This window comes from Arachis ipaensis, chromosome B2 (genome assembly GCF_059453495.1).
Source record: "Arachis ipaensis isolate K30076 ecotype BB chromosome B2, ASM5945349v1, whole genome shotgun sequence".
In the NCBI taxonomy this organism is placed as follows: domain Eukaryota; kingdom Viridiplantae; phylum Streptophyta; class Magnoliopsida; order Fabales; family Fabaceae; genus Arachis; species Arachis ipaensis.
In genome coordinates this window covers 115,343,006-115,356,108 of record NC_142437.1, presented here as the reverse complement: position 1 = coordinate 115,356,108, position 13,103 = coordinate 115,343,006, and the positions used below count along the sequence as shown (strand labels likewise).

Here is a 13,103-nt window from a genome sequence, read left to right as displayed (position 1 = left end):
TCTGGAAGGTGTGGCACATTTTTTAATGTGACCTCCAATGTACTTGTCAAGATGGCCTTGCCGAGCTAACCGTTCTAAGAGATCTTTTGCCACCACACAGTCATCAATGGTGTGGCCGTGCTTCTGGTGGAAAGCACAATATTTAGATTTGTCTACATTCTTAGTTTCTTGGTAGGTGCCGGCCTTCCTTGGTGGCTTGATGAGTTTTGAATTTAGAATCTCTTTGATGATATCCTCTCGCTTAGTGTTAAACTGCGTATAAGAATCAAAACGAGGTGTTAGTTTAAAACCTTTCTTACTACTTGGAGCTTTGTCCTCGTCTCTGTAGTTTGTTTTGTCAGACTTTCGAGCCTGTCTGAGCTCTTCGATATCGATTTGGCCTTTGGCTTTCTCGCGGAATTCGGCAAGGGTCTTTGGCTTGGCCACCGCAATTGTGTCTTGAAACTTCCCAGGTCGGAGGCCGCTTTTGATTGCATGTAGATGGACTTCGGGATGGAGGTTGGGTATGCTGATGGCGACTTTTGTGAAGCGAGTCATATAGTCCTTCAAACTTTCGTTTTGCCCCTGCTTGATAGTGTTCAGATAGTCCGAGTCATGTAGATATATTGCGGATCCAGCGAAGTGTTCTTCAAATAGCTTGGCCAGTTGCTGAAATCGTGAGATGGAACCTGCAGACAAAGCACAAAAACAATCAAGTGCAGGACCGTCTAAATAATTTGGAAAACAACGGCATAAGACATTATCTGATGCACCGTTAACGATCATTATTGATCGAAATTTCTTGAGAAACTTCTTTGGATCTCCGAGCCCATCGTAAGGTGTGAGAGTCAGTGGTAAGGTGAACCTTCGTGGTAGCTCGAAGTTCATCACTTCTGGCGTGAAAGGTCCCACGAGCTCGTCGGGTTCGTTGTTTTCATCTTCAGGTTGGGCTCGCTTAACTCGGATGGTCTCCGAAAAATGGGAAGGGTCAGAATGATGTTCATCATCCTCTGGTTGTTGTCGATGAGTGTTGTTATTTTCGATCCGAGCGTTGTTCAACTCGGCAATTTGGGCGGCCATTCTTTGGTTCTCCTCTACCATACGCTGATTAGCTTGTTGCAGCTTAGTTACCATCCTCAGAAGTTCGGATGGGGAAGGAGGTAGTACGTCAGCCATGAGTGTAAGTGAAGGTAGCAGGACCAAAAGAAAAGACTTATTTCTTCGGCCCCACGGTGGGCGCCAATTGTTCTTGCTTGCGAAATAGATCAGCCCCTAACTATGGATGATTGCCGAGCTATCACCTCGGTGGCTGAACGTCCAATCCTTGAATCCGAGCTTTCTTCTCAACGTGACATAAGAGCGCGAGCAAATGAGAAAAGGGGGAGGGGGGTGTACCTGTAAAGGCACTCCAAAACTTAAGTTAGTATCTCGTATTATTCGAACTCGCCGAATAAAATACTTTACCTTACTTTATATGATGGGCTGTTCGTCCGTTACGCTTTGGCATTAAGGTCGGTTATAAAAATGGTGGATAACGTATCTGACTTGTGAATCGTTTGATCGTCGGTTATGATAGGAGCATTTATCTGACCGAGTTATAGCTCATAAATGGACGAGCTATAACGGATGACGCCGAGTTATAGCTCGTTGATAACGACCATATCATTAATAAAAAATATTCATTTTTAATGTTTATTGTATAATAAAATGCCAAAAATGTGCTTGCCATTTTTGTTGACATTTTGGAAGTGTCCATTCACATGATACATCATATCAAAATGATAAAATAACAGCGCATATGGATAAGCTCTCTGGGCAAATTTACGTGTGAAAATACTGAAAACTAATGCTAGGTTCACAAATATTTTACGGATCGGAAGCCATGTCAAAATTGTCCAGCTTTTGGAGAAGATGGTTACTTAGCTTCCATTGGCCCAGAATCCTAGTTTGTCGTTACTTAATTATTGCAGCTCCATTTTTCACTTTTTTAAGTTTATAAATAATTTTTGTTAGAAAAATAATTTTTTATGAACTTCCTTTTATCAATTTAAGTTTTCAAAAAGTGGTTTCATGCTGATTTCAATCATACAAAAAAGCTAATTATCCAATTAGTCGATTATTTCAAGGAACAAACAAATAAACTCACTTATTTATATATATATTTTTAAATTATTTAATTACGTTTTTTTCTTAATACTATAATTTTATTCACTACTACCAACCAACCACCACCATTACTGCCATTGGCTTCTTCCGCCCACTAATGGCCATCACTAACCGCCACCCTGTTATCACCTCCAGCCACTTTAAACCCTAAATTCAAAATTATAAATTTTAAATCATAAATTCTAATCTTAAATTATTTTTATCATTTCACCAATAAATGTTTTTTTTTTTACTTTATTTAGATGTTTTTATTGTTTTTAGTTTTGACGTTTTTTTATTCATTTCTTTTTATTTATTGGCTGATGACTTTAAAGTAGTTGGCTAAATTGATTGATAGTAATAATATGAAAATAATAACTAAAGTTATCTTATTTAACTTAATATCTATAATTTTATATATATAAATATATAATTTATAATTATATATTTATTATATCTAAAATTATATAATTATTCTAATGATAATTAATAAATATTAAATATAACAATTTAAAATTATTTAAGTTAATTTTTTATTATTTTTCAAATATTATTGATTAATGTTGGTTTACTAAACTTTTTCAAATAATTTTACTGTTCTTATTGTAGACGATCTTTATTTTTAAAATTGATTTAGGATATTTGTGTCAAACCATCACAAACAACAACAACAACAACATGCTGGCATATGAATCTTTTAGTGCAGGTCTCTTATACAATGAATCAAACATTTCGAGGAGATGTTTGACTTTGAATTGCTCTTGGGTGTTACATTTTGTTCTGCGTCCGCGTAAATTGTTTTCATGTATTTTGCTATTCATAACTGAAAAAAAAAAAAAAGCTGTGATTTTCTTATGATTTTAAATTTGATTGTGGTCCTATTTTTAATTACATTATCACTGTAACAAAAAAATTTTTTAGTGTCAAATTTTTAGTGGTAAAACTAAAAATATAATAGCTACTATACATCTTATTTAACATAATTTTACGACAATTATATGTTTTACGTTATTATTACATGTTATAATGATAATTATATAATTATCATTAAAATTTTTTAATAATAAAACATAAAACAATTATATAATATCTAATTATTAGTAAATATATTATCTGTTATTTTTATTAGGTTTAATTATTCTGTTGGCCCTTATAGTTTCGCGAAATTTTCAATTAGGTCCTTATACTTTTTTTTTTTTTTTAATTGGGTCCCTGCACCAAATTTTTTTTCAATTGAGTCTCTACACTTTTTTTTCTTTTTATTTGAGTCCCTGCACCAAATTTTTTTTAATTGGGTTCCTATACAATTAAATCAATTACTACCAAGAAGGACCTAATTGAAAAAAAATTTGGTGCAGAAACCTAATTAAAAGGAAAAAAAAATATAGGGACCTAATTGAAAATTTTACGAAACTATAGGGACCAACAAAGTAATTAAATCTTTTTATTATTATCGTTAATAATAAAATAGATAATCGCTAAAATATTTTTTTTGTAGTAGTGTACCCCGTGTGTGAAAACAAAGGTAGTATATAAGAAAAGTTTCTTGTATCCTCTTATAAGAAAAATGTTTTGGTAAAAATATAATTTAATAAATAAAAAAAATTTATTAAAGGATATTTTGATAAGCAAAATTTAATGACAAAAAAAATAAAATTTTTGTTAAAAAGTATTTTTATAAAAAATAATTTATTTTTTTTCGAAAAATAGATAAAGTTAACATTAGTTAACACAAAAATTTTAAAATAGATTAAAAAAAATTTTTTAATTATAAAAAAAAAATATACATTTTACAAATAAAGAAAAAGAGAGTGTCATTTTAGTGTATCTCTTGAAAGAGAAGAGTAAAATTTTCTCAAAATAATAATAGACCTATAATACAGATGTAAAAGGTAATTAATTCATGAGAATAAAAACACTGATTTACTCTGAGAGTAATTAAAAATTTCTTCTATATAATAGCTTTAGTAATTAGTTATCATTCTAATTAACAATATGGACACTATATATAATTACCCTTTTAGCAACCGTGCATTAGCCAAAACTAGTTACGCATAGTTTTCGAATCAGTCTATGAAAATTAGAGCCGCTAATTACGCATAGTTCGAATAACGTAGGAATCTCAGAATTCGTTGTTCCTAAGTTCTTATACACACTCAATATAGCTTTCTTAACTATAATAAATAATTTTAAAATAAAATTATAGAAAAACGATGTGATCCATATCTCTTTAGATAATAATGATAGGCCCATCAAAAAACAATTTTTTTTTTAAAGTTAGGAGTTTTTTTCTTTGGTTGTCCACGTTATGAGTTGTTGCACGCAGAAAATGGAATTCGAACTCCTGACAATTGTTTAAGCGAACAAGTAAGCTAACTACTCGACCAAACCCAAGTTGTATGTAGTACTTACATATAATATTGTTAACTAATCTTTATTAATAGTCCTCAATATTAACTTTTTCCAATAAAATAGAACTGTTAAATGTTACGTGCTCCACAACAACATACACGCACATGGGCCTTATCTACTTAATAATAATAAAACTTCTTCTTATCATTATAATCATTCTAACTAAATTTGAATTGTTAATAATCTTGAATTGTCAATCAAGTTCCACAGATAATTTCCCCACCACGTACCTATTTGAGCCCTATAAATACACAACTAGTCTAAGTGATATCTATTATATTCCTCATCACCATTGTTGTTTCTTCTCAATAAGCTACAATGTTGCCACCACTTGTTCTAAGTCTATATCTTATTATTCCTTTGTTTGTGTTTCTTTTCATCCGAACCCTAAAAAAAAAATCCCTTAAATCACTACCTGGTCCTAAAGGCCTTCCCATAATAGGGAACCTTCATCAATTAGATAATTCAATCCTTCACAAGCAACTATCTCAACTCTCTAAGAAATATGGCCCTATATTCTCCCTTAAACTAGGGTTAAGGCGTGCCATTGTTGTTTCCTCATCAAAACTAGCCAAAGAGACACTAAAAAACCATGACATTGTTTTCTCCGGAAGGCCTAAGTTACTAGGGCAACAAAAAATGTCCTACAATGGCTTAGATATTGCGTTTTCCCAATATGGTGATCATTGGAGAGAAGTTAGAAAGATTGGTGTTACTCATGTTCTTAGTGCTAGAAGTGTATCAAGCTTTTCCTCAATAAGAAATTTTGAGATACAAAAAATGATAGAAAAAATATCTAGTCATGCTTCATCATCATCTTCAAAAGTTGTAAACTTGAGTGAGATGTTGGTGTCTCTTAATAGCACTATTATATGTAGGAGTGCTTTTGGGAGAAGGTATGATGATAATGAAGGAGTTGAGAGGAGTAGGTTCCATGGTTTGTTCAATGAGTTACAAGCTGTTGTGGCTGCTAACTTTGTTTCGGATTATATTCCTTTCTTGGGTTGGATTGATAGAGTCAATGGAATGCATAAACGTCTTGAAAGAATTTTTAAGGAGATGGATAGTTTCTATCAAGAAGTCATTGATGAACACATGGATCCCAATAGAAAGACTTTGAAGGATAAGGGAGAAGAAGACATGATTGATGTCTTGCTTCAATTGAAGAAGGAGCGTTCATTTTCCATTGACATCACCTATGATCACATCAAAGCATTGGTCATGGTTTGTAGTCTTACCTTCTCTTCTTATCATTTTTTTTTATGGTTTTTTTAAAAAAATATTAAGTAAATATAAAAATTAATTATTAAAATAAGTCATTATATATTATATATAAATATATATAATTTAATTTATTTTTTATGTTTATTTATATTTTAATATATATTCTATACTAATAGTCAATTTTAGTAGTTGATTTTAATGTATACTTAAGTTTCATTTGGTAAAATTTTTTTAAGAGATACTTGTATTTTTTAAAAACATAAATTTTTCATTTTGTATTTAGTAAATAAAAAAATTATATACTTATATTTGTGACTTTAAAAGATAAAAATACTTTTAAAAATATTTAAAGTGAAATTTTTTAAAGTTAGTTTGCACTTATAAAAATTAAAAAGTCTAACTAACATTCAATGCTCAAAATAGTGTTTTTATTTCCTTCTACAGGATATGCTTGTAGCGGCAACAGACACTACTTCAGCCACAACTGTTTGGGCTATGTTTGCCCTAATGAAAAACCCAAGAGTTCTAAAGAAAGTTCAAGAAGAAATTAGAAAGCAAGAAATCAAGAAAGATTATTTAGAAGAAGATGATATTCAAAAGTTTACCTATTTTAATGCTGTTATAAAAGAGGTACTTAGGTTGCATCTTCCAGCACCACTCCTTGTGCCAAGAGAAACAACTCAACATTGCATTATAGATGGCTATGAAATTCCAGCCAAGACAATAGTGTATATAAATGCATGGGCTATACATAGAGATCCCGAAATTTGGAAGGATCCGGAAGAGTTCTATCCTGAAAGGTTCCTCGAAAATCATATTGATTTTCGAGGGCAAGATTTCGAGTTGATTCCGTTTGGTTCCGGTAGAAGAATTTGCCCTGGATTGCATATGGCAGTTACAACACTTGACCTAATCCTTGCTAATCTTTTATATTCTTTTAACTGGGAATTGCCTTTGGGAGTGACAAAGGAAGACATTGATACTGAAGTATTGCCTGGACTTGTTCCACATAAGAAGAATCCTCTTTGCCTTGTTGCAAACAGCCACATATAGAAGTCACATTATAGACTTGTAATTATAGATTTGGACTTTGCATGTGTGATTATGAATAATGCTTGTGGTTAGGGTAAGTTTGTTAATTGTATTTAGTGATAAGTATATCTAATGCATATGATATATGATGTATCCATATATATCTCTAAATAAAGTGTGTTTTTTGCTTTTAAAGAAAAAAATAAGGTTAATTCTATGGTATTTATGAATTAGTGTCTAAATTTTGTTTAACTTATTTTTTTTTTAGTAAATTTTGATTTTTAAAAAATTATTTATTTTTATATTTTTTAAATTAAATATTAATTTTTAACTTTTTTTTTTAATAAATAGATACCACTTTTTAAGACAATAATATTCACTACAAAATAAAATGTATTTCCTATGCCCAAAAAGCCAATTAGAAAAAAAAAAAGGGATCGGAAGGCGGGAAGTCAAAATTTTATATTTTAATTCTCTTAACTAATATCCTTGACATTCTTAATTTTATTAAATTCTTAGAAAAAAAAAATGACTTTTGTGGTTGAAGCCAAAGTAGAAAATCCTTAACCCCAATACTTGTTCCATGCTTATATATGTGGATCTTACCCCCTTTTTTCTCATTAATGATCTTATCCTTTTTTTTGTCTCTCAATAATTATAAATTTTCGAGGCCGGCTATACAAGTCTTTTTGGCTTACAAGTCTTACAAGTCCAATAAAACACATGCATTACACACTTTCACATTCAAGAGTAAATAAAACGCACGTTATTCAACAACTTCCTGTTTCCAAAGCGCGCTACTCGTCATGCATTATGAACGACTCTTCTTCTTCTTCCTCCATGAAAACGATTTTCTTGCCAAATTTGAAGATAATGGAACTTCAGAAATACACCCAAACGATTACAGAAATACACCCAAAGGATTACAGAAATACACCCAAACGGTTACAGGAATTCACCCAAACAATTATAGAAATACACCCAAAGGATTACAAAAATACACCCAAAGAATTTAAAAAATACACCCAAAATTCGTTGAAGTACACCTTATGCATATTTCAGAACTCTTTCTCTTTCTCCTCCTCATCTTCTGCCGCTTCTTCTTATTCAAAAATGATTTCAGAGCTTGATGTCAAAAAACAATGAAAATCGAGAATAACGAAGAAAGAAAACAGAGAGAAAAGCACGTAAATGAAGAAGAAGAATAGGAAGAGGAAGAAGAACGTACAGTAAGAAGAAGAAGAAGGAGAAAGAGAAGGCAAGAAACGAAAGAAAAGAAGAAGAAGAAGAAGAGGAAGAGGAAGAAGAACGTGCAGCAAGAAGAAGAAGAAGGAGAAAGAGAAGGCAAGAAACGAAAGAAAAGAAGAAGAAGAAGAAGAAGAAGAGGAAGAGGAAGAAGAACGTGCGCAAGAAGAAAAATGTGCACTTATAAAGATTTGTATAAAAAAAATACTTGTATGTGGAGAATTTCTCTAAATTTTTATCTATTAATTATACATTTTTAATTATAAAAATTAATAAAATAATTAAATCTATAAAAATAATAGTTAAAATAAAAAATATAAATATCGTCTAAATTGAACAAGAGTAGAAATAGCAATGGATTCGATAGAATAGATACCATTCTCCTACCTACTTAATTAAGAAAAAGAGAAAGTCTAAGTGACCAGCAGATTTTATGGTTTTTAGCCATTAATTAACCATCAATGATATTTTTGATGGTGTGAGATTGTAACTAATAATGTAGAATCATTCAATTTCCTTTTGATGGTTAAGTGTTGGCTAGAATTTAACAAAAGTACTGCCCCTAACACTCCTCTAAAAAAAATACTCCTATTTCTTCTTTATCTTTATTGCAAGTGCTCTTTTATTTGTCCTTATAAAAAAATTGAGATATTTTGTGAGTATTTATGAATATTATCTTTAAAAAAAAGATTAACATAAAAAAACATAGCATCACGATAATCTTAAGATAAATCATTTTAACACGGTTCAATATATTTCAACTTATCGACTAAAACTCTACAACATATATATTCATTAAAAAAAATAGCAAATTTAAAAGAATTACATCTCCCAAAATTTATGTCACTTTATTATATAAAAGTCTAGGAGAAGGATTGAAGACAAGGAATTAGTTTCTAAATTGTAAGTTTGTAACAAAAATATTTATATATATTAAATTAATTTTTTTTTTTAATATTTTGTAAAACTTTTGCAGATCTCCATAAACATAGGATAGGTACTTATGCTCTGTTTTCGTCTTTTTTTTTTTTTTTTTTTTTTTTTGGGGGGGGACAGATCCCAATTCCTGTGAGAATTTTATGAATTTTCATTTAATTTGTTATGGCCCTTACAGATATTCTGTTTGGACAATTTTTTTTTTATCTCTAGAGAAAAAATAAATTAACAACCCTAATTTTTTTCTATGGTGTGTATTATTATTTGGTACTTAATTTTTATTTAATTTACTTTTTATAACAAACTTTAAATATTTAAAAATTATTTATTTTTAACTTTTTAAATTAAATATTATTTTTAATTTTTTTAATAAATTAAATACTACCTTTTAAACCCCGTAACAATAGCATAAAATCAAATACGAAACCTATCTATTCTAAAAGGATATAGATAGGATAGATACATTTCTAAAGTGTAATTCATGATATAATCGTGGAATATATTAGTGCAAAGGACTTTTCGAAGATACATACACCGTATCTTTCTATCATGTGTGCTGTGTGGGAGCGTTGGTGGTACAGTTGCATTTACTTTGTTGCTTACTTCTCAATTATCATATAATATGATATATGCTGATGGGGCTAATAGCCAAATATATATGTATGTAAAGTCATTATTCAACCATGTGTGAACCAGCTTTTACTTTTCTAATAATAAAATCACTTTGTAACTTTCTTATTACTACATGCATGTGAAACTCATATTTAATTTAATTAATTTGTTTAAGCGAGAGAACATAAAATGAGAAGACACCACATCCAACTCAAAATCTTAAGATGTCAAGTTAATGGGTCTCTCATCTTATAAACTCCTCACTCTTCCATGCTTTCTTTGATGTGAGACTAACTTCAACACTCCTCACACTTGCAATACTAACAACTACCTCCTCCAGCAATATTCTTATTCTATAGCTAATTCTTTTAATTTTCATACATGAGCTAATAATAATATTGAATGTTATTAAATACAAAAATTCAATATATAGGGGGCAACAACAAGACACATGTGGAAGATATTTTCTGACAAGTTGATTCTCTCCTGCTAAAAGTTAAAATAGAATTGATTTTGATGAAGACTGTAAAATTCAGTTCAAAACTAATAGAAGAAAGTAGTTATGTAATTACAATTCTATTGATTTATTATTATTTTCTCTTATTTTTAAATTAGACTTTACAATCTCTTTAATTTTTTATATTATTTTGAAGACTTATTTAAATGGCAAATACATTAAAAAAAATTTAGTTAAAAGATGGTTTTCATTTTTTTTTCTAGAAGTAATGCGCCTAAGAATGGAAAAGAAGGAAGCAAAAGATTATAGTTTCAGGGTCCCAAATTTATTTATTAATTTATTTTTTGATTAGGCAGGATCCCAAGAAAATTGAGAGTAGTTTATTTTTCCCTGCGCTTGAAACTTTAGCAGTGATAATAGAGGGCATTGTAGATGGAACTTGTGCAGAAAAGACTCAAAAGAGTGATATTAATTGTATTGTTGAGAAGTGAGCTCAAAAGGAATGTCTTAATTTGTGTTCACATGGTTGATTTGAATTGTGGTTGAATTTTGCTTCTTGTAATTAGGTGGATAATCATGTAACTTGTAACATTTGTTTTTAGTGTGGCCAAGTAAATCACAGTAAACACAGAACGGTTTATTTTTTATTTTTTTTATGTTGGATCTTGGAATTGTACTGTGTTCTTTACGGCTAAAGTTAATTGTGTTTCATTGTTTGTTGGAGGAGCAAGAGTTAGTCTTCTTTATCATTCCTTTTGAATTATTAGCGAGAAAATTTTAGAGATGCTAGGCAAAGATTTCATTAACAAAATTTGGCTCCAAATTTAATGGTACACATCATTCAATCCCATCAAGAATACGAGAGCATATTTCTCATTAGAATGAACTAAAAATTTACAAATATCACTATAATTATAGTATACTGGAAGTCGAAAATGATATAATTCCTCTCACACACACTTTAGCTTAGTAAAAAACGGAGAGGCAAAGAGAGAATTTTGTTTCAGCTTGATTAAATATTTTCGAAGTTCATAAATTCGAGGACCGTTCTTTTGCTGAAATTGGTGACCTAGATCTGTCCAAATCTCATGAGCAGAACTAGTAAAGATCAAGCTCGATGCGATTTCCTTGAAAACAGAATTGAGAATCCAGGTGCTGACAATGTCGTTCAGATGACGCCAGCGGAGCTTGAAAGGATGAGACGCACCTTCCTCAGATGGCGGAATCGTGCCGTCAACGAATCTAAGCTTGTTTTTGCCATTAAGCGCCATTTCCATCGATCTTTTCTATGAAAGATAATTGTCGCTGGTAAGCACTTGCGTGACTAAGGCAAGGTTCGGTTGATCGGAAGAATGGAGAAGAAAAAGATCGGCTTCATTGATCGCTGCCATTACAAAAGAAAAAAAAATTGGAGATTGAAAAAGGGAGAAAAGAAGAAATAAAAAAAGAGGAAAGGAAGGTTCGAAAAATAGAAAAGAGAATTAGAAAAAAACACAAAGAAATATAAAAAATTCTTCTGATACCATGTTAAAATCAAAATTAGTACTGAGAATGATTTTTTGCTATATTTTTATTAGTTTGGATGAGAAATATATACCCATACAAATTGCAGGCTAACAAACTACTAACAAAACTTAACAAAAAGAATTTTTTTCTAAATAAGACTAATCAACTAACTATAGTAAATAAATAACAATCATAACAAACAAAGCAAGATATTCATTAATACTATGCACATGATTATGCAAGTTGAGTAATCTGAATTCTCCACTTCCTAATTCTTCATTCCTTTTCTCCCACTTTATTCAACCCACGTTATCTTAATTATAATTAGCATTTAGTAAAAATATATTCTAAAAACATACTTTAAGAGTATAATAATAAAAAATTTTAAATTTTTAATATATTCAATATATTAAAAATATTAAAAAATTATATTATCAATAACTTTTATTAAAATAGTTTCTATAATACTTTTAAATTTTATTTAATTTTCAGGATACATATTAACAAAACATTTATAATTTTGATTCTAATATATTCCATCACTGCAAGGTTATGTGTCAGGATCCTCCCCGCACAAGTGTTTCATTGACTGCTTCATTTGATTGATAATCTCATCATATATAGGACTTTCTGAGCAAGTGATTCATTTGTAAATTTTATAGAGCTTAGAAGTTGTATATATGTTATGTTCCTGGAGACATTGTTTAATCACGGGCTGTAGTTAGATGCTACATATATTCCATAACGATTGTTGAATTTTACACATGACTATTCTTTGTTATGATATATGCATTTTCTTAAATCATTATGATTTTCACAGAAAACTTGCAAAGAAATTAAATAGAAGATTTTTGTGACCACAGTGTAGAGTAGATTACGGTCTTTTTACTCAAAATAGAAAATAGAAATTAAAATACAGATGAAATATGTAGTAATATTTTTCGAAAATATCTTAAATATGTATTTTCGAAAATAAGATCGATATTACTTTCTTTAAGTGTTCACTTTTAAATATTTATTTAAATTAAAAAAGGACAAATTACACATGCATGTTCTAAGTAAATAGTATTTTTGAATCAAAATACATATATAATTGCTGTGGTTTTTGGACTAAGAAGAAGGGTTAGGTGAAAAGCACATAGGGGTGGTATCATTATATTTTTGTATGTGTTTTGTGATCAATCATACATGCTTATTTTAGTAATGTATTTATAGGACTCAATGTCGGATTAATTAGTTATTATGTTGCCCTGCCAATTGAAATCGAAATACACAAATGCTGTACGTGTTTTGGACTAAGAAGAAGGGTTAGGTGATGAAAAGCACGTAAGTCGCACGAATTACGTTATTGAATCTCTATCTTCTAGTAAATAATAGCAACAAATTAGAAAAGCTCGGTTTTTACTAGTAAAAAGGGTTTGGACATAAAATTCTAACAAAATCGTGGTGATGAAATTAAACCAAAAGAATTTGTTCTATGTGTATATATTCTTGATGGTGGCATCACAAATTTGGGAAATGTTATTGTCCTATATATAGCATTTGTCCGCTTCCG

General features: G+C 30.1%; 1 protein-coding gene across 1 annotated transcript; it reads left to right on the top strand.

The window, feature by feature from the left end:
* The first annotated feature begins 4,809 nt into the window (after nucleotides 1-4,809).
* On the top strand, nucleotides 4,810-6,995 carry LOC107628528 (cytochrome P450 83B1-like). Its single transcript, XM_016331170.3, has 2 exons — nucleotides 4,810-5,760; nucleotides 6,205-6,995. The coding sequence occupies exons 1-2, from the start codon at nucleotides 4,855-4,857 to the stop codon at nucleotides 6,811-6,813; spliced, it is 1,515 nt and encodes a 504-aa protein (XP_016186656.1). The 5' UTR covers nucleotides 4,810-4,854; the 3' UTR covers nucleotides 6,814-6,995.
* Nucleotides 6,996-13,103: the final 6,108 nt, after the last annotated feature.

Excerpts from the sequence above, each read along its gene's own strand:
- LOC107628528 (XM_016331170.3), top strand. The coding sequence starts at position 4,855 with ATGTTGCCACCACTTGTTCTAAGTCTATATCTTATTATTCCTTTGTTT. Across the intron at positions 5,761-6,204 it reads ACATCAAAGCATTGGTCATG|GATATGCTTGTAGCGGCAAC; the intron begins GTTTGTAGTCTT and ends TTCCTTCTACAG.